The sequence below is a fragment of the Seriola aureovittata genome, chromosome 10 (genome assembly GCF_021018895.1).
Source record: "Seriola aureovittata isolate HTS-2021-v1 ecotype China chromosome 10, ASM2101889v1, whole genome shotgun sequence".
In the NCBI taxonomy this organism is placed as follows: Eukaryota; Metazoa; Chordata; class Actinopteri; order Carangiformes; family Carangidae; genus Seriola; species Seriola aureovittata.
The window spans coordinates 23,788,208-23,808,367 of record NC_079373.1 but is presented as its reverse complement, the minus strand read 5'-3'; the positions used below and the strand labels follow the sequence as shown (position 1 = coordinate 23,808,367).

General features: G+C 42.0%; 2 protein-coding genes across 3 annotated transcripts in view; one reads left to right on the top strand and one right to left on the bottom strand.

Annotated features, from left to right (window-relative positions):
* The window catches only part of poc1b (POC1 centriolar protein B), a 42,272-nt gene extending 29,130 nt beyond the window's left edge, over positions 1-13,142 (bottom strand). Inside the window, exons 1-10 of the mRNA XM_056387780.1 lie at positions 12,852-13,142; positions 12,222-12,306; positions 11,504-11,675; positions 11,151-11,330; positions 10,675-10,782; positions 10,276-10,391; positions 9,839-9,972; positions 9,647-9,715; positions 9,348-9,500; positions 8,913-8,990 (exon numbers count right to left, since the gene is read on the bottom strand). Coding sequence (XP_056243755.1) covers positions 8,913-8,990; positions 9,348-9,500; positions 9,647-9,715; positions 9,839-9,972; positions 10,276-10,391; positions 10,675-10,782; positions 11,151-11,330; positions 11,504-11,675; positions 12,222-12,306; positions 12,852-12,875 — 1,119 coding nt within the window. The 5' untranslated portion in view covers positions 12,876-13,142. The remainder of the gene's footprint in view (positions 1-8,912; positions 8,991-9,347; positions 9,501-9,646; positions 9,716-9,838; positions 9,973-10,275; positions 10,392-10,674; positions 10,783-11,150; positions 11,331-11,503; positions 11,676-12,221; positions 12,307-12,851) is intronic.
* Positions 13,143-13,534: 392 nt separating this feature from the next.
* Positions 13,535-20,160, top strand: cep41 (centrosomal protein 41). Of its 2 annotated transcripts, none has more exons than XM_056387784.1 (11): positions 13,535-13,616; positions 13,946-14,009; positions 14,123-14,170; positions 15,094-15,155; positions 15,492-15,549; positions 15,727-15,871; positions 17,074-17,237; positions 17,319-17,386; positions 17,492-17,606; positions 17,934-18,149; positions 18,553-20,160. In XM_056387784.1, the coding sequence occupies exons 1-11, from the start codon at positions 13,584-13,586 to the stop codon at positions 18,678-18,680; spliced, it is 1,101 nt and encodes a 366-aa protein (XP_056243759.1). In that variant the 5' UTR covers positions 13,535-13,583; the 3' UTR covers positions 18,681-20,160. The 2 variants fall into 2 exon arrangements, with proteins under 2 accessions (XP_056243759.1, XP_056243760.1); XM_056387785.1 differs by lacking the exon at positions 13,535-13,616 and adding an exon at positions 13,685-13,825.

Below are 20,160 nucleotides of genomic sequence, written 5' to 3'. Positions count from 1 at the left end.
AGAAGTCACTGACCTAAATTTGTTCTTTAATTCATTTTCAAAAGCTTGACCTGGATAACGTAAGGTCAATGTGCGAGATTGAGAACGTAGTTGAAAACTACCAGTTGTGTAACTTCATCACTCAGTCAGTCTGTCACAGACATTCGCATTTGTTAGGCTGGTGATCCAGCCAAAAAAAAAAAAAAAAACAGCACAACAGTCAAGTGTCTGACCTTGGTTCTACATATTTATGCAGAACAAAGTAGAGTGCAAAGACATCAGGGACTCTGGCGTCCTTGAATAATGTAAAACACAGTAATGTGTATCTTTAAGTTTGTGTGTTTGAGTAAGGCTGCGAGGGCTTGAGAGGTCGGAACCAACAAACGTCTGAGCTATTTCTGTTTATCAAATGACTTACCTGCTTAATAGATTGATAATAAATTAGCCAGTTGACTAATCAACCATTCATTTCAGCACTATTTTATACATTTCAGAATTGTTGTGGTTTATTTGTGGTTAGTAGTAATATAAATATTGTCCACAGTGGTTTTTTTTGCTGCATATTTAACCTGCAAAACAGACAAAACAATCCAACAAGAGAAAAAATTATTCTCCTGATGAGCAGAGAAGCACAAAAGGCGAGCGCGTGACCCTCAAGTAACCACCTGCTTCCTATAAGTGAGCGTTGCGTAAGGTTGAGATGAAGAGACAAGCGTTACAAGAGGGGAGAAAGGAGAGAGACAGGATGAGGGTGAGAGGGGGAGACGAGTGGGAATCCGAAGAGAGAATCCTGCTGAATTAGTGATAAGGCTTGCCCTCCTCTTGTATTTTTGATGAGGAAGATCAAGTTTTTGGACACTTGCATGTCAGCGCCAAGCAGACCGGAGTCGCCGCAGGGAGTCTCGCAGCAAAACACGGCGTTACAGGACATGTGTGGTGTCTGCAAACGGGTTTACGCTTTGACTGTCACTGGGGCCATCGGATCGTAATATTCCAGTTACACAAGGACCTATCAAAGACCTATAATACTAAGCTTTCTGCCTATTAGAAGGAGGAACTGGCGAGCCGGACTCACTTCATGCTGTCGTTATTTCCTAACAGTTAGGAAACAACCGACTATTTACACCTCCAGCAGTCACAGGGAAACATGAACATACCAAATGGAGTTGTGACCAAAATGCACTTTTAGCTCTGGTTTGGCCTCCACCACTCCTGAGAAACATATATCTGTCTAGTTAAACACTCAACCTTTTACACCAGCCACTGGGCAGGTGATGAACACTTGACCTATCTTATGTCCAACCATCTGTTCCAATGAGAAATGTTGGGTCATCTGGTAATAAGATTTGTCACAACTTTTACTGATGGCTCAACTTTCGACACAGCGCAATGCAATATCATCTGGCAACATACTGCGCTGGGCAATCAAATACTTGCAAGTGCACATTGCCGGTAGATTATTTTGGTAGAATATTCTATCACTTACCCCCCTTTTTTTTTTTTTTTACCACATCGTATTGTTCTTAGTTCCTATTCTTCCATTGGTTACAGCACATGTATATATTTTTATTTACATATTTTGCCCTTTTAAATTGCTTCAGCTTGAACTCTTTTAAATTTTTTATTGCTGTTTGTTGTCGTCTCCATTGCTACTTAATTTCATTTTACTCGAAGACAATAAAGGAATCTTGTATCTGTCAAGACATGAAAAGATTGCCGTGTGAGAACTTTCCAGAGATGTAAAATCTTGACTTGTTGGGCTGCTTTCCATCTGCTTACCAATACCTGTAGCAACAAGCCCACACCGATTAATCACTTACAGCAAGTTTAAGCACATTATTACAGATTCGGTCTGCAGGAGAGTATTTCTGAGTAAGACTAAGTGTGACTCTTAACGCTGCATGAGAGAATATAGTATGAATGAATGTGCCTGATTGTGCTTCAGATGTGCGTGTGCACGAGTGCGTTCGCCTGACTGTACCAGAGTGTGTTTGTGTGTGGGCATGTGTGTGTGAGTGTGAGGGTGTTATGCAGCCTCTGGGAGCCCGTGTCCTGATGGAAAGTGAACCCCCCTCCCCCCTCCCGGAGCTGTTACTATGTTTAGCTCGTTTCCGTCGTGTCTTGTCACTCATGTTCTCCTCTACAGCACTTAAATCTGGTATCAAAACCTCCAGGCCATCCAATATCCTGTACTTCCCCTGCACAGGAAGCTAGAGAGGGGTTGGCGGCGGGGCCATCAGTGTAAATGTAGACACGTACACACTGTGTGCAAACACACAAACACGCATGGCCTTACATATTTACAGTTGATGGAGGACCCTGAATAGAGACATTAAAAATGATGGCAGAATAAATACTGCGCAAACTCTAAGATGAGCAGGATTATACACTAATTCACACAGGATGGAAAGACACACACCTACAAAAGAAACACACACACACACACACACACGCAGAAGCCTGTGACAGGAGGCTTGTCAGTAGAGGACACTTTGTCTGGTCAAACTGGCGTCACAGCTAACGTCTGCAAGGACACGGGAGATGGCGCAAGTAACCAAATCTAACCTTCTGCTATCTAATCACCTCTTAAACACACACGAATACACACACACATTTTCACTGCTAAAAGCTTTGAAGACCATTTAATTGGCAAGTTTATTAAAAACGTTGCTTTAACCTTTAGACTTCACACTTTATAGCTAATGTTAACTAACCACATGCTTAACCTCAACCTGAGCCTAACTATGGCTGCGTTTAAAACTAAACCAACTGAAACTGTTGCTCTGCAAACTTCACTTCAAACTTGCCCTTTGTAGAAGTTACAACCTGCAACCTCATCTCCTGTTCACCGTACAAACACATTATAACCCTCCGCTGTCTCCCTTGGCCTCATTTCACGCTTGCCATTCTTCATGTGTCTCACAGCTGACTCGATATGCGTTCAGCGCAATGGGTTTGACATTGTCTGTGTCTGTTGCCTATAGTATCTGCTGCCACTCAGCCAGAGGAGAGACTCGAGCAGAAGACAGACTGTACTGCGTTTTCAAGAGACGACCAAGTCACGCAATTCACACTCAGATAAATGTCACCGTCTTTATCTTTTAGTTGTAAAAGGAAGCGCATGACAAACTGTTAAGGGAGAGAAATGTGTGTTTATGAAGGACGTAACCTGAATTCACGCATAAACAGAAGAGTAGTACTACTACACAACATGTAGATTCTGCATGTTTGAAAAGGACAATTTAAAAGTTTTTCAGTTAAATTTAAAATAAATAAATGACAAAAAAATTAACATCAATTTTATGACATTTTATGTAACTCTCGCTCGACTTTCTGAACCCTCGTGAATTTAGTGACATTTAGATGAAAAAATAACCAGCGAGTAGGAAACTATTTCGCTGGCAGCTGGTGACTAGGGAGCTCTTTGACTAAAACAAACCTCATTTTGCTCCAATGCATTAAAAATTAAAATAAAAGTCACATTTACGCTTTAAGACTCTTCTGTAATCCAGAGCGGATTCCAAGGACAGAGCATGGCGAGGCTTCAATGCTGGAGGACACGCTAGCAGCTGTTGATGGGACACTGTGGCTGTTGGCGTGGATTGCGATACGTCACTTTATAGATACTGGAGTGTCTGTCAAAGTGCTGTAATGTCAATGGAGAGTGAGGGCGCCTCTGTGGGCCTCTGTCTCTCTCTCTCTCTCTCTCTGCTCTGGAATGACGTAGTGTTTGATGATAACGCTTCATTCAGAAAGCACTGAGCCCTGCTAGTGCCGCTAGCACTCCGCAGAGCTTAATGACAAATGCAGAAAGAAAGACAGAGAGGGAGGAAGGGGACAAAGCCGCAGCTGATGTGACATCAGTGCCATCATGTCATCTCTGACATCACCCCTCTCTGTCCGTACACACTTCCTGAACAGAGGATGAAGTCATGCAGAATTGTACTGTTATAACTGCACTTTTATGAGGCTACAGACTTTGGCAGTGAAATAACATCATAACGTGCTACTGGCCTTGAGTGCAGTGTTTGAGTGCTTTCTTGCCCCAGGTGTGCACATGATTCAAATATGTGTTCGGTTGTTTGTTTGATCATTATTGATACTGTTATTTAGCTGATTTCTTTCAGAGACCTTCTCTTAGCACCAGCCTCCACTCTTCCGAGCGCAGACGTTTAAGTTTGGTGTCACTGAAGTCGAAAAGAAAAAAGTGAACGCAAAATAATGTACAGTGGGATCAAAATGTCTGAGACCGCTTTCCCGTTCACTTGAATTAGAAATGAAAAAGGAAATGGCCCTACATTAAGGACACAAAGGTCACCGATGTCAGCAGGAACTCTGAGTGCAGGAACCTCCCTATCCAGCCACCCACATGCCCACCTCAGGCATCTCCCGTCCCTTCTTACTCTCTCTCCATTTGTATGTCTGGCTCTCTCACCACCACCCCCACCCCCCTCTTCGTTTTCCACCTACGCTTGGGCCCATTAGGGCGATGGAGGGGAAACACATTCGCAGGGCGGAAGGGAAAGCACTCTGAGGACATCAACAACTGGAAGGAGGAGGAAATGACCAGGAGGGAGGAAAAGGAGGAAAAGAGGACAGGGAGAGGACGAGGACGAGGAGAGTTTCCCTGTGATGGGAATCAGGTGATAAGAGCTGACAGGAGGAGTAGCACTGAGGGGCTCCCTGCTTCGAACCGATCTAAACAGGAATGACCCTCACACACTCTCACACGCACATTCACACTCCACTACCTGGTGACTCATGTACACACACAACAGACTTGTACGATAAACCTCGGCCGCCAGAAGGAAGTTGGATCAACCAATCACCTAGCTTGAGCACATAGGGCTTGCACAACTTGCTGGTGCGTTACCCATAACACCCTTCTCCGCATAGGTCTGCAGAGACGTAACTCCAGCTTTACTCAGCTGCACTCACACACTAAAAACAACACACACACACACACACACACACACACACACACACACACACAGAGGCTACAACAAGCTACAGGAGGCACTGAGAGGGGAAGGATGTGCATGAATGAGTGTGTGTGCGTGTGTGTGTGTGTGTGTGTGTGTGTGTGTTCCATTTTAACACATTAGCCGATGCACCGACAGTGACTGAGGATGTATGGGAGCAGCGATCACGGCGAGGACACAGCTGATGTATATGTATTAAGTGTGTGTGACGCCAGAGTGCAGCGAGTTAGTCAGTGAGTTAAACAGGCAGGCACAACTCCAGCTAGTCTATTATTAGAGCTGCGGCTGCTGCTCCCCGGTCGGGGGCCCCCAGGGGGCCTGGGCATCGGCACGTGGATTCCTGCTATTTCCCCATCTCTCTGATCTCTGTTCCTCCCCATCTCTCTCTCTCTCTTTCTCTATCTCCCTTCAGCAACACGGGGGGAAGGAGGAGGAGGAGGAGGAGGAAGAGGATGAGGAAGAGGAGGGAGAAGCAGAGAGGAGAAGGAGGAGAAGGAGCCAAATCTGAGAGAGACCCTGCTGTTGACTACACAGCAGTCTCAGGTCAAACAGGGACCACAAACAAAAAAGAAAAAAATTCTTAAATGTGATAAATGAGGAGGTTTTTTTTTTTTGCACACATAAAGAAAGTTTATGCACTTATCTGCAAATGTCTCTCAGTTTCTAATCCGCCTCCATCTTTGCTGCCAACTAGTCCACGCTCGTCCATCACAGCAGTGTGACGTCTCTCCTGGGACGTTCTGGTAAGGAAGCTTTGGTTTCTGTGGGTGGCGCTGTTTTCTAAATCTGTTCAGTCTCGGTGGATATCACTGCTCACGCCAAGTAACGACTTATTCTCCTTTTCGGCTGAAACTGCTAGACATGTTAAATGTGTCACTTCCTGTGTGCCAGACGGCTTTAGCAGAGAGCTAACAGATTACATTTATATTTGCTATTTAGACTGGCATTCAAATATAAATGCTTTTCACGAACTACGCATAAAAGTACTTTATTTAATAGATATTTACTTTACTTTTTATGGCTTGCCTACATTTCACAATTTACCAGAAACGATCCTAAACAGTAAACCCATCTATCTGATAGTCCAGGCTGGTTGAAACCAGTGGCCTTCCATTCATCTACACAGCTCCACGTTAACATCACAACATTTCAAGTCATGAATGGCTGTTCTGTCGTCCTGTGTTTACTGGACTCTTGAACCAAAACCACTTATCTGACTTGGCCATCCTCTCTCTAAATGACTTCCACTTGGCTTGGTCCATTCATGGCTTCGCTCCCACACAGCAGCCAACGGCAGGGAAAGGAGACACTAAGAGAAGTAGGGTGCCATGCTACAGAGGAATTACTGCCGCTCCAACAGGAGCTGTAATTTATATACGGTTAAATTTTTCAACATGTTTTTTTTTTTTTTTTTTTAAATCAGTGATTTAAAATAAAAGGATAAGGAGATCATTAAAAGCAAATACTTTCTGTTGTTCAGTCCAAGTATAAAATCACTTTTTTTAAGAACATATGCCATCCTCCAACATCAGTCTGTCAACTGTGCAGTGAACTCAAAAGACTTTTACGCAACTCGACTTTGAGCCAGAAGGAAAATGAAGTTCACAGTTTCACTTTAGAAATTCTATCCGTATCATAAGAAGGAAACATGCCTCAGATTCATCTGTTTATGGATACACACACAAAAGAAAACATGAGCACACACTGCATACTGAGGGTATATATATTAAACGCTACCTTCACTATTCAATTCGCAATAATACACTGATTACAAAGCACAGTGATCATCTTGCCCACGTCTGACTACAATTTTTTTTTTAACTATTTATTGAGCAATTGCTTTATGATTTATTGTTATGATTGTCTCATGGTGATCTGAATCAGTGAATAGAGGTTTAAAGCTTTTATGTGATGGCTGGATAAGTAATATAAAGTGAGAGATATATTATTATGTTGGTGCGTAAATATTAATATCCAGTTCATATTATTAAATCATGGTGGATGGATACAGCACCTGAGTAGGCCACACATACACGTGAGTCTTGATAAAGCTCTATTTTGGGATCATTGAACGTCCTGGTGTTCTTGTTCACAACAGCAGAGGGCAGTAGTCAGCTTTGACTTCTGTGGGATGCTGTGTAAAAAGAGAAAAGTCCTGCAGCAGCTTGTAGCAGCTCACAGGACGCCCAAACCCTCCACCCAGCGGCCAACGCAGCCTCTTGGTATAAGGCTTCGTAAAAGGCTGCAGCCAGACCCTATAGTGTAAAAAAAAGGTGGTTCCACTCCTACGACTCAGGGACCACACTTGAGACGTGTAGCATGCGCTGCAACGTTGATGTTGTAATAAATGCATTTTTAGAATCTGGGCAACAGATTCAGAGGATTCATCATTCTTCTATTCTAGTAGAAATACACAACTAATTCTGATGTAGTTTACAGCAACCATGAATAAATTACTGCTCTATCAATCTAGTCTTTAACATGGCTGTGGATAATATTTCACGCCCCCCCCCCCAACCTTGCATCTGACCCAATCATCCTCACTTCTGTATGTTAAGACCCACCTACATCAATCTCACGTTTCTATGTCTTTATCCAGAGTCAGCATATGTGGAGTAAGCGGATAGCACTAATTCAACATCCAGGATTTTACCTTGCAACATAATGTGAACTTGCTACTCAAGTTCAAGACCAGGTCACTGCTGTGCTGTCCCAGATGGGCCCTCAGCAACAGTAAGAAAGAAAAACTACAGAAATGAATGAAAACATAAGGTGGCATTTACAAGGTTGATGGGTCAAAAGGAAATACAAGAAGGAAACTTAAAAAGTTGGATTTATACAGTTGAATGTGAAACAATTTGAAAATTATTAATTGTGACTCCGAGATTTCACTCCTACTGAACGGTAATGCAGCTATAGGGAAAACTTTGAGATACATTCACATTTTAACCAAATCCCAAATTGTATCAATGCAATCTCAGAGATGTTGTACTCTGCAGTTCTACTGTAAGCTACAGAAGTGTATGATTAGAGCAGTGGTTTGCTTTTGAACGACATAGTGCTGAACCGAAGTATTTTCAGGATGACATTAAAGAAAAAAGACAGACATGCGGACGGTGTTGCTTTCTACTGGCATCACAGCATCTCTGTGTCGTCCTTTGAGGTTTAAGTGCAGCAGCAGGATGGCGTGAAACTTTATATTGGTCTACACTGCCACCTGGTGGTCATGTGACACCCCCCCACCCCCCCCACACACACACACACACACAAATAGACAACTTTGGATGTTGATTTGTCTCATAAATGGTCACAAGAGGTTTTTTTTTTTTTTTACAGGCACGAACTTTTCATTTCAGCCTGTAAAAACCATCAAAATAATTATTTTCATATGATGACTAGCAGCTGGATTACACTCTCCACAGTCAGCTGTTCAAATCACACAAACCTCTCACTGTTTATATGTTGTGAACTTATTAACTATGTCTATAATGATGGATCAAGGCCCCCCTGTTTCGCTTTGAGCTTTCATATTTCACTGTAGGCACACAGAGCTACGGTAGGAGGGGAAACAAAGTCAATGGACCGACTTTGTGTGAAAGCCGCCCATTGTCCTCTCACCCCTCAGGAACAGACGGCTGCTCCTGAGTTGATATGGACCAAACACACTGGATGTTTCAGTGGCGCTTACCTGCTGCTCACATCATCCACTTTTGATGTGGATCTCCAGTAAATCCCAACGTGCGCCCAGTTAGCACACGTTACATTATCTGCAAACAATGTATAACTGCTGTATGTTCCTCAGTTTTACCCCCAAGACACTGATTTCCTTTTGCCATTCAGTGCACGTAGTCAAAAAAACTGTAACATGAATAAATAATCTTAAGTGTTTTTCAGATTTTGGATTTGCTTTCTTGTGTTGTGTTCGACTTTAGACTGAGTGTGCCATCTTACCATGGTGCTGTGAACAGCTTGGCCCAGCTCTATGACATGCGGATCAGCTGACTGAGTGTCTGCCACTGTTGGACTGATCTGTGGAGATAAAGAAAAGTCAAACCTTCTCCCCTTTTAAACCTTTACAACACATCCCTTTATTTCTCTTCTACATAATTTACTGAACACACAGATGTTATGTCAATATAATACAGCGGACCAGGCTGCTTTTACTACTTGATTTTATTCTTGTCAAGTTGTACCTTCTTCATGTTATTTTATATGGTAAATGATGTTGTGGTTTGTAATAAATACACCACATAAGCTTGTTTATCACTTTGGTTTTAGAAAAGCTTCACTGGTATTTAATCATTCCACACAGGACTCAGCAAAATAACATATGGATCATTTTCATTAAAGAATTTGAATATGAAGCTGAGTAAAAACTCAATTGACCTGAATGGCGGTGGACTGTGAGTGATGAAGGTGGGGTGATTTAGGGTGGATGTCAGACAGGTGAGGTGGGGGATCAGGGGTGGACCGCCGGCTGTGCTGTTGCAGAACATCCTGGTAGGATTTGGTGTCAAAGTTTGTCCTCCACATCAGCACCTAGGGAACCAAAGGACCAGCACAACATCTATGATCCAAGTCCTTCATACTTTCTTCCATAGAAACTAAAAAGGACAACCTTGAAGTTACAAGCTGCTGAGAGTTATGGGGAACACAGAGTCATTACTGAGCCATGAAACACCAACCTGACCATCAGCTCCCCCCGAAGCAAAGAGCTCTCCAGCCCTGGAAAAGGTTACTGCGATTACAGCACCCTTAAAATACACAGCACACACTGTTAGTGAATAAAAACTCACCCTGTCAACCGAGACTGCCTATACTGTCTGACAATGTCCGACTGATGTCTGTGAGCGAACTGAGCTGTGCTGTAGCACCACCTTGTGTCCATGGAGGGTGTAGATGAGGCGTCCCTCCAGCAGGTCCATGATCTTCACAGTGCTGTCACTTGAACCAGTGATCAGGTAGTTGTTTGATGGGTGGAAGGAAAAGCTATTGATTCCTGCACTGTGCACTGTTGCCGGAAGGTACAAAAAAATTGCCAGACACACACACACACACACACACACACACACACACACACACACACACACACACACACAAAAACACATTAAAAGTAATTCACTCCAAAACAAGAGATAGTAAAAAAACTAAGTAAGCCTTACTGCCTTACAGGATAATGTGCAAACTAATTTCTTAGCTGACAAACTGGAAATACAATTACAGGATCTAGGAGGAGATATTTGCAAGAGAATTTTAGCTAATTTTCCAGACTGGATATATATATCATTAATCAAGCTCTGACATTTTCACATACCCTGATAATGCTGAATCAGCTTGTTGGTCCGTAGATCCCAGATTTTCAGTGAACTGTCAGCTCCTGCAGATGCAATACAGGTGCCGCTAGAGTTGAAATCAACAAACGTTGCTGATCTGTAATAAACCAAAACACTCAGTGGAGTCAGTGATCTGCAGCAGGTTAACAATCTACTGTGCAAATAATACACAGCAATGCCACCCATGGGAGAAACGGAGCAATAACTACGCTTAATCTCTTACTGTAGCTTTTACATCAATTTTGTGACACCTATTTTTTAAATTTCTAAATTCTGTTCAGTGATGTTTTTGTCTTTTGTAAGAAATCAGAATCTACATTGTACACCTCTAGTGATTCTACTGTTTGGAAATGTACAAGCAGGTTGTTTCTGGTACTTACCCTCCGTAGTCGGTGAAACAGTTGATGCAGTGTTTGGTAGATGTGTCCCAAAGCCGAACTGAGCGGTCATCCCCACAGGAAGCTATGAGCCGCCCATCTGGAGAAAACCTGCAGGAAGCAACAGGCAAAAAAAAGAAAAAACAAAGCATGATGTACTGTTATACAGTTACACATACTTACACACTGAAGCCCGGTAGATTATTGATACTGATTCTCATGAAAAAGCACAGAAAACAAATAGAGTTCAACTACATGGAAATGTGCATATTCATTGCCTTTATATGTAAAAATATTCAAATAAAAATTCAGTTTGTTTCGGAGTCCTTCAGCAGGCAAGACAAAAAGATAATTTCATAATATAACTATATTAGAAATCAAGCTTTTTTCACCTTGATTTCTAATATGTAATTTATACACACACACACACACACACATACGCATACTAATGCTGTAGCTAGAGAGGGTGCTGACAGTACCTGGCACAGCGCACCCAGTTCGTGTGCAGGTTGAGGGAATAGACGAAGCTCTGTCGGTGCACGCTCCACACTTTGACCGACTTGTCATCAGACGCTGTCACCAGTCTCTGGCCATCCTGGGAGAAAGCGACGCTGCGGATGGTGGCAGTGTGAGCTTTGAACACTGTTGACTCTCCTTTCCTTTGTGACACACACAAAAAGAGCAGCTAATTTAAGGCCTAGCCTATGTCAGTTGGCAATATATGTTTTCTATACATTTTTCTGTTTTAGATGTTATATCACTGCCCGCTTAATGTACTTAGTGAACAAAGAAAGTCCTGATTAAAGCAGTAAAAGGGACTTTGGAAGCCTACATGGAAGGTGTCCACAGTCGGACTGTTCTGTCCTTGGAGGACGTTGCCACCAGGTTACCAAGCGGGGAGAACTGCACCCCAGTGATGACATCTTGGTGGCCAACAAATCGGAAGGCCCTTGCCTTGGGAGCCAGATTCCAGATCATCAGGGTCTTATCCACTGACCCAGAGGCTGCAGGAAGACAAAAGAAAGACAAATAGACAAATTTCAGTAAAGAATTACAAAATACTGTAAGTTTTGGTCGCTAGAATCAGTACAGTTCCCCTGCAGGAGAACTGTAGTAGATTTAACTACTGGTACTCTATACAAAAAGGTTATTAAAGTAAATAAAATGAACTCCCTCTCTAAAATTGGAGTCATAGGTTAAACTTCTGGAAAGGTCAATGAGTTCATCAAGAGCAACAGCCCGCCTTAGGGTTAGCTTAATGTGAAAGTTCATAAAACTTTATAAAAGTTTTTAAAGGCAGATGAATAGACAAAAGCTGCTGTGTATTGTCAGTTAGTCCCTGCTATGTACAGTATGTTGAGCATGATAATGACTGCCATTTCCATACAGCCTTACCTGTACTATAGGGCTTAACATGCTCATCTGTGTAGCTTACATAAAGAGTTGCATGATTATTACTAACTCACTATATACTCTACTGTTACTACTGACAAATAACATCTGAAGAACATCTGTACATTTGTAATGCTTATAGCATCAGCAGGTATTACCCAGTTGTTTGCAGTTTGGACTGAAGTCTGCACAGGTGACAGCATCTTTATGCCCCTTGAAGTGTCTCTCTAGGGTGGGATCCTCCTGCAATGACAATCTCAGAAGTTTTAATGGTCGAAATATTGTTTGAAAAGAAGGTTAGAAAGGGTTTGGTGAAGGAGGAAGACTGGAGGATGTTCTTGAGCCTTGAGCACTGAAAAAACTGTGTTTCATCTCATAGTTGTACCATGAAAAAGCTCTAAAGAAATAAGCCTGCACTATGGTTGGAGATGTGTTGCTATAGCACAGGGCTGGGCAGGGACGTGCTTTGGGACACTGCCAACCTGACAGAGCGTGTCAGTGTTTACATATAGCATTAAAGAGACATTATACTGAGCAAAAACCTCAAGAACTGGAGGACGTCACTTAAACAGCGGCCAACAAGCAAGCAACAAGCAAACTATACTGTAACGACTTAACAGAGAAGACCCAAGGTGTTTTAGACAGCCCCAATCACCAAATCCTCTTAGCAGAGAGGCAGCTAGCAAACTCGCCGACTCAGCTACCATTAGCATCGGTGTACGTTTTCAAAGCACACACACTTCCCTCATTAGCCTTTATGAAAGTGTGTTTAAAAGAAATAGACTTACCAAAACAGACGCCATTGTGGGCATTTGTTGTCTTTACAGAGCTAATGTTGTCTGGGGGAAAGTTGTACCGCCTTTCATTACTGTCAAACAGTGCGCCTTCAACAACTGTCTCAGACCTGACCAGTCGAACCCAGAATACCGCGGTGTTCCGTTCCGCAGTCTTTCAATAATATTATCTGACTTTTAATTTTGCTAACGCTAATTTAAAAAATGGACTTGTGTCTTTGCAATAGCACGCAAACAGACCCTCTATTTCTACCGCTAAATAACTAGCCACCTGTGGCTTGGTCTTGTGGCAGAGATGAGAGTGGTGCTGCGTTCAGGAAGCATAATAAAATGGGTAGATACGAGAATTAAGAGGCCCGTCGCCAAATATATGGAATATCAGCAAAATTCGATTCAAATAAAAACAAACTAAGAAAACATTAGGTGATGGCGTTTGATGAATAAGAGCGATCAGAGTTTGCGATCTCGAAGTGGCTGCCAACAGGCCAGGAACTTCAGCTATGTTATCACCCAAGGTAGTTCCCGTTATTTTTAGGTAACGTGAATGTAACATGTCATGAAGGTGGAGCGTCCTCTGCTGCTTAGCAACTAGCCAGTCATATCATTTGCTCTGGTGGGAAAGGGCACAGTATCGGCCTCACTGATTGGTCCATGCAAATGGACTGACGAATCAGCAGCGAGACTGTTAAACTTGGAAATTGATGTTTGGTATTTCGGTTTGAAAGGATGTCGCTCAATCGGGGTATCGGCAGTGTGGAGGTAATGCTAGTAAAATGACGGCTTTAGTTATTTTATGTACCTGCTTACTGCCAATGGTGCATTATCGAGCATATCATGTATTGTGAATAAAGCGTGGGGCCAACAAAAGCAGACGTAGCTTTCCTAGCTAGCTAGCTAGTTAGCTGTCATCAGTGTTAAGTTACCATATCAACAGTGCACCTGTAAGGATGATAACGTCAGTTAATTAGGTTAGTTGCTCTTTCTAAAAGCTGTGGGAAGTTTAACTTAAAAAACTTTAACTTTTGTTACCAATTCATTCCTTCTGTTTATACAGCTAACGAAAATCTACGTTGTCTCTTTCCTTTTAGTACATGACAAAAAGAATACCGAAAAACGCAAAGTATGAACATGTCAAAACACGGTTGGACACAGGTACCTTGTCTAGATACACTGTCCTTACCCACAATAATACATAAGCCAGTGCCATCCCACCTATACATGCATTTTGCTTCTTAAAAACATTGTTGTTATTTTTCATTTGGTAGGATCCAGCCTTACGAAGTATATGGAAAGACTGGAGGACATTAAAAAAAGTGAGTAACTTGTTTGAAAAGGGAACCAGGAGTGGCAAGGAATTTACTTGAATGCCCCAGTATACTTGTATTAAATTATATAAACAGTTTCCGCTCTGTGCAGAGGTGAACAGGTGTAACACTCACACGTGATTCAATCCCAGCAAACTAATCCCTCCCAAGGTTCTTTTTCTTAGAGTAAAGATGGTGAGAATTGTATGCTGTACACTTAAGGGGATATTTTTTCAACTAGGCACCTAATTTTCCCATGGATCTTTGAGTTTCTCTTTGCTCTCTGCCCTTGTACTTCAAGAGGTAAACCAAAGAAGTCCTAACCCACTGATATTTCCCAGTTAAATAAGTTCTTTGTGGACATTGGTCATTTAATGTTGACCTGTCCTTCGATTTCTCAGGGATAGGTGACACTGATTCCCTCTCTCTTCAATGGAGGATTGTACTGCTTTCCACAATTATTCCTGTCTGGGACTGGATGCAGACTTTGGGGACATGCTGCTCAGGTGCCAGCAAGGGTGTTTGAGAAAGTGTGAGCTAGTGAGGTCACAGTGTGCTTAATACAAGTATCATTAGCACTTATAAAAGCCTGAGCAGCCTGATTTTGGTGAAGTTGAAGGTGTTAGCTTTGGCTGGAAGTTAGCATGGGAACAGACAGGGAAGAGCTGAGGTGTGGTGAAGCAGTAGAGGTGGATCAGGAGAAGGAGGACCCAGGTGAGTTGTATATAGTACGGTTTCATCATGCAATGGCTGAAGTAATTATCACAGTTATACTAGATTATTAGATCATTGGTTAAACATTTAATGTACAAAGTTACCATCTTCAGCTACAGTGGTCATTCTAAATTTGATATATGAAGACTGTCTTCAGGGCTGTGAGGCTAATTCTTCCTACAACCTTTATTAGATTTTTCTTTTTTCCTTTTTCTCAGATTACAGATATCGTAAAGATGAAATCTTCAAGCGGTTAAAGGTGTCAACATTTGCACAACTGGTAGGCATCTTTGGTTTTTTTCTTGCAATACTGGAACATCCTGCTAGTTTTATGTTTTAGTAAATGGAAAATTCAGCCCACAGCTATTTTTGTGGCTTATATTTTGGAGGTGACTGAACGAATGCCTGATCCGTTTACGGTGCTTAATAATTGATAGTCTACTTGTGTGAATAGTTCCAGACAGAGAGCTCTAACAAACCATTTAGCTTGGTTTGTTACCTTCATTTACTCTCCAGGATGCCATTCTTTTTGCATTTTGCTTCCAATTTGTTAGCAGTTTTTCTTGCTAGTACAAGTGTTGTTGATTTCCAGACTTGATGTTGTTTTTCTCACCAGATCCTTCAGGTAGCCTCAGTGTCAGACCTGAATGAAAGTGAGAATGACGGCCCAGAAGGTAACATGACTGGCAACATTACTTATTCACTTGACATTATTAAATATTATTCATCTTCATACAAATTTGGGTCATTCACATTACTTGTACTGGACATACCATCAACTATGTTCAATGGATTTAAGTCTCTAACAGTAGGTGACAATCTGTTAATTTCCCTCTCCCACTCATTTGCAGACAGTGTGTCAGTGATGTCTGATACGGACTTGGAGTGTCTGTCTGAACACAACTACGGCTCCATAAAGGTGTCACCTCTTTCAGATCGCCAGGATGCAGGTGACGCCAGGGATATCTGCTACACTGCCAGGTCAACACTGCTAAGGTACTGTACAGCTTAGAACCCCTGAAAAAGCCTTACCCCACACACCATATTTCTCACTGTTTGGTTCACAACCTCTATCCAAAATTGTGACTCCACTGAGTCTAAAAATCCAGAGAATGGTTTTTTTGCAACCACAGTAGCTGGTAAGTTACATCTACAAATTCCAGAGGTGTCAAAGGGGTCAGTTCCCCCACATTAAATGTCCTCTACTAGTATCTCGCCATGCAGATTGTCAGGTTTTGGTTTTATGTTTCCAGGTTTTGTCTCAGAAATCTGCCACCAGTATCTAACTGAGAAAATGATTTTTTGTAATCCTTGATCACTTTTTTGGGGCTTTTGCTGCATTGTATAATAGCTATAGCTATAAAGTCTTTAACACCTGTACAGTGTTGCAAATACTCCTTAACACACAGGCACCCCAGCATCCAACAATTATAATCCCTAATCACAAGAGCAGCAGTAACCTTACACCCAGCATATCTGTGTGTCTGTGCCCCAACATACTGTACATCCACTTTTTGTCCCTGAAGACATCTGCCTGTCCCACACGCCCGCCCTCCTGTACACCGCACAATAACCTCCCTCAATCTGTTATAAGCGTCCCCTTCTGTCACCTGCGTCCTCTCCCCCCCTCCAGCTTCAACTGGAACCCCAGGAGTGTAACTCTATCTGGGATCTCTCCGGGGGGGGGGGGGGGGGGGCAGACGGGGCCGCTTTAATGGCAGAGCTTTTAGGTCACGTTCACCTTGTGGGTAGGGCAGACTGAGAGAGGAAGTAGGGCAGCACTGGGCTAAACCTGCCTTCAAAAGGAGGAAGTGGTGTGTGTCTACAGTTGTTTGGCTGACTTCCATAACAAGATGTGCTGTAGTGAAATCAGTGGGGGTAATGATATATTTTGATTATCAATTTCTTGTTTGTCATTATTTTTTCAACCAAAAATGCCTCCATTCACAGGTTGCAGCTTCTCAGATGTGCAGATATAATGATTTTTTTTAATATTACTTTTAACATATATTTATTTTCAACATAATATTGTACTGTTATTTTGAAAAGCCCAACTTCAAGGACTTCAATAAATGGTTTAATAATGGAAAACTATGACAGATATAAGATAGAATAAGACTATTTGAATAATCCATTTCAGAAAAAAGAGAAGAAATCAGACTAGATAACACCAGCCTCTCACCTTTGACCCCTCACAGTGTTATCAGTGGCGTGGGAGAGCTGAACCTCGACAGGAACAGTCACAAGATGGAGAATGAGGTGTCCAACCTCGAGCTGGCTGACAGACCTTACCCTGACTGCCCCTACCTGCTGCTGGACGTACGGGACCGCGACCAGTATGAAGGCTGTCACATTATCAGCGGTAGGTTGCAAGAAAATGAAACTGAGTTGTCGGTCGCCAAATGGAAAAAACTTTTTATCAGCCATGTTTTTTTTTGTACAGCACAAAGTTTCCCCTCTGCCACACTATCTCGGACAATGAACCCCTACACCAGAGAGGTGCTGGAATATGTATCCTTGAATAGAAACTACACAAAAACGTTCACCATTCCTCTTCTTTAAAACTGCAGTTACAAATGACTTTTGTCTCGTATGAACTTAACCCGCCGTGTGTAGAAAAATGCAGTAGGGAAGATCATCATTGTGTATGATGAGGATGAGAGAATAGCCAGCCAGGCAGCCACCACCATGTGTGAGCGAGGATTTGAAAATCTGTTTATGCTGTCTGGAGGTAAGATATCGTTTCACTCAAGTTGTTTAATTTACTTCCTTGAAAAGTAATCTAATCCATAAAGATCATCAGTGCTATATGGTTGTAGTCGTCAGTGGGGCTAGAGCTAACATTTGAACGATGGGATTCCCCAGGAAAGCATTTTATGGGAATATAAATCGTGTCTATCGTGTCCAAATGTATTCCACCACAATTTAATAGTAGTCAACTCATGCAAAATGCATTTCACTCATCTATAATAATATATTAGAAAATATTTGAAGCCATTGCTGTTGCAGGTTCAGTGTCTGAAAGGAGCTATCATCCCACTCTGCCGTCCTCTCCCAGGTCTCAAAGTAATCGCTCAGAAGTTTCCAGAGGGGCTGACGACGGGCTCCTTCCCAGTCTCGTGCCTCTCCACCCCTGTGTCCCTGAAGGGGAAGAAGAGCTCCGTGCAACAGCAGCAGCAACAGCAGCAGGCGGCAGAGAAGAGGTTGCGGTTTTCATCAGACGAGCTGATCAAGATCCAGGAGCAGCTGGAGGAGATACACATCCCATGTAACAGTAAGACCACGCCGTCAGAAACTCTCAAACACTCGGCCTTCCTGTTGAAAATAAAAGCAGTGGTAAGGGATTGTTTTAGATGGCCGTGATTTCCTCATGAGATGATTATTTCTAGGAAAGTTTCCCTGGAAAAAGTATGGAATAGTAGTAAATAGAGACAAAGTTGTGAAACAGTTATTTGAGTTTTGTTTGTTGTGTCGAGTTAATTTCATTTATGTGTTGTTGGAAACTTTATTCTCCACGTCTGCAGCTGACATGCTGTGCGCAAAGATACTAGCAATTAACAGGATATAATTGATTAGAAATTTATCACTTGAACTTTTTCTTGTGGAAGCTTCAAATGTCTCACCATTTAATTTAATATCCTTCACTAATATTTACGTGTTTTGTTTTTTTTCTGCAGGTCGTATGTCCAGCCGCATGTCCACCGTCAGCTCCAAGTCTAAAACATCCAGCAGCCAGAGTCGACAGAGTTCCTCCACCGCAGGAAGGGACGGCACCAGGGTTCAAAGCAGCAGACCCTGGAAATAACCCCTCCCACCCTCAAACCACAGTCAGACGCACACAAACAAACGTACCTCCAACACAAAGTCCATTTATTTCAGGGTCCGCTCCGTTCCGTGGTCCCATCTGCAAAATCATTCCCCACAGTCAGAGGTGGACAGGAAACCCCTCACCTGCTTCATTACAGCAACTAGAGACATTTTCCCGAATATTCTTCTCAAGTTTTGTGTTTTTATGTTTAGGGAATTACTGCACACACAGCCTGGGAAGTAATAAACACTACGCAACAATAAAGAAATTTACAAATAATCTTCATCTTCACATCTGGAGATTTATGTCCGACTGTAGTATTTTCCCCTGACTAGTTTTTTTTTCTTTATTTCTTAAAATATTTAATAAATTGTGTACGTTTGAGTGCTGGCACGGTGCCTCATCTGTGAAACTGAAAACTGATGGAACTGATTGCACTCAAATTCCTTTTTCACCCCATTGCTCTATCAGTATAAAAGCCACTGAATGACATTCCTAGAAGACTTAGAATTTTATCGCTGCAGACATTAGAGTTGAATGTTGATGACATGAAGGGTATGCTGGGGATTTCTCTAGTGCATGAAGTGTATTGTTTGTATGAATAATGTTACAAAGCTGGATCAGTTTTGTAAAAAGAGTTGTGCTGTATTTTTGTGAAATGTGTCATACTGTCTTATTATAATTCCTTAACTGACAGTGCACCAACAGCCTTTATGTGCAACTTACACACTAATGTTACTGAGACTGGTTTGTTGTTTTTTGCCTGTGTGTGAGGATCAGTGTACTGTACGTTGTGAATCTTAATGATTGAGGCCTTCACACAGATCGCAGCGTCACTGAAGGAAGGAAACGGACGTTTGATCCTCCAGATACATTTGAAAAACAGTATTGCTAATTTGTGGCCTTTTGTTTGACTTGATTCACTCAGTCACCTATGAAGTGCATGGAATGAAAATATGGACTTCTTTTTAGTGATTAATGTTGTGTTTTCATCATCAGTCTTAACTGATTTTAACCAGCTGATCTCATGATTTTTGGTAAATTAATGTTTAACAATAAAGTAGATGATTGTCGTGAAATGATGAATATCAAAATCTGAGTTAAAAAAGGGAAAAATATGAAAGCCTCCTGGAAACTCTAATTACACTTTTAGGCTTGTAGTTTATTTTTGTATCCACAGTGACTCAGCCCAAAGTGAGGTCAATATAATTTATTTTCTTCCACCCAGTATTGGATATCTTTATAAATTCAAGTGGGATTGGCATGAAAAGTGGCAGGATCAGAAATATCAAACAAGACAGAAATAAAGTTTCACTCTGTGCCACGCCCAAGGTTTATACTGTGGATGAATTCATTAAGTTGAAGGCTGGTTGATGCAGACAGAGGTGAGAAAGGCAGATGAAAAAAAAAAAAAAAAAAATGTGTGTAACATTCTTTGAATTAAAAGGCCTTTGGATAATAAAAGATATAGAAACCG

Bases quoted from the DNA above. Each gene is read 5' to 3' on its own strand.
- cep41 (XM_056387784.1), top strand. From the start codon at position 13,584: ATGTCGCTCAATCGGGGTATCGGCAGTGTGGAG. The intron at 15,156-15,491 runs GTAGGCATCTTT...TTTTCTCACCAG, and splicing joins TGTCAACATTTGCACAACTG to ATCCTTCAGGTAGCCTCAGT. The intron at 18,150-18,552 runs GTAAGACCACGC...TTTTTTCTGCAG, and splicing joins GATACACATCCCATGTAACA to GTCGTATGTCCAGCCGCATG.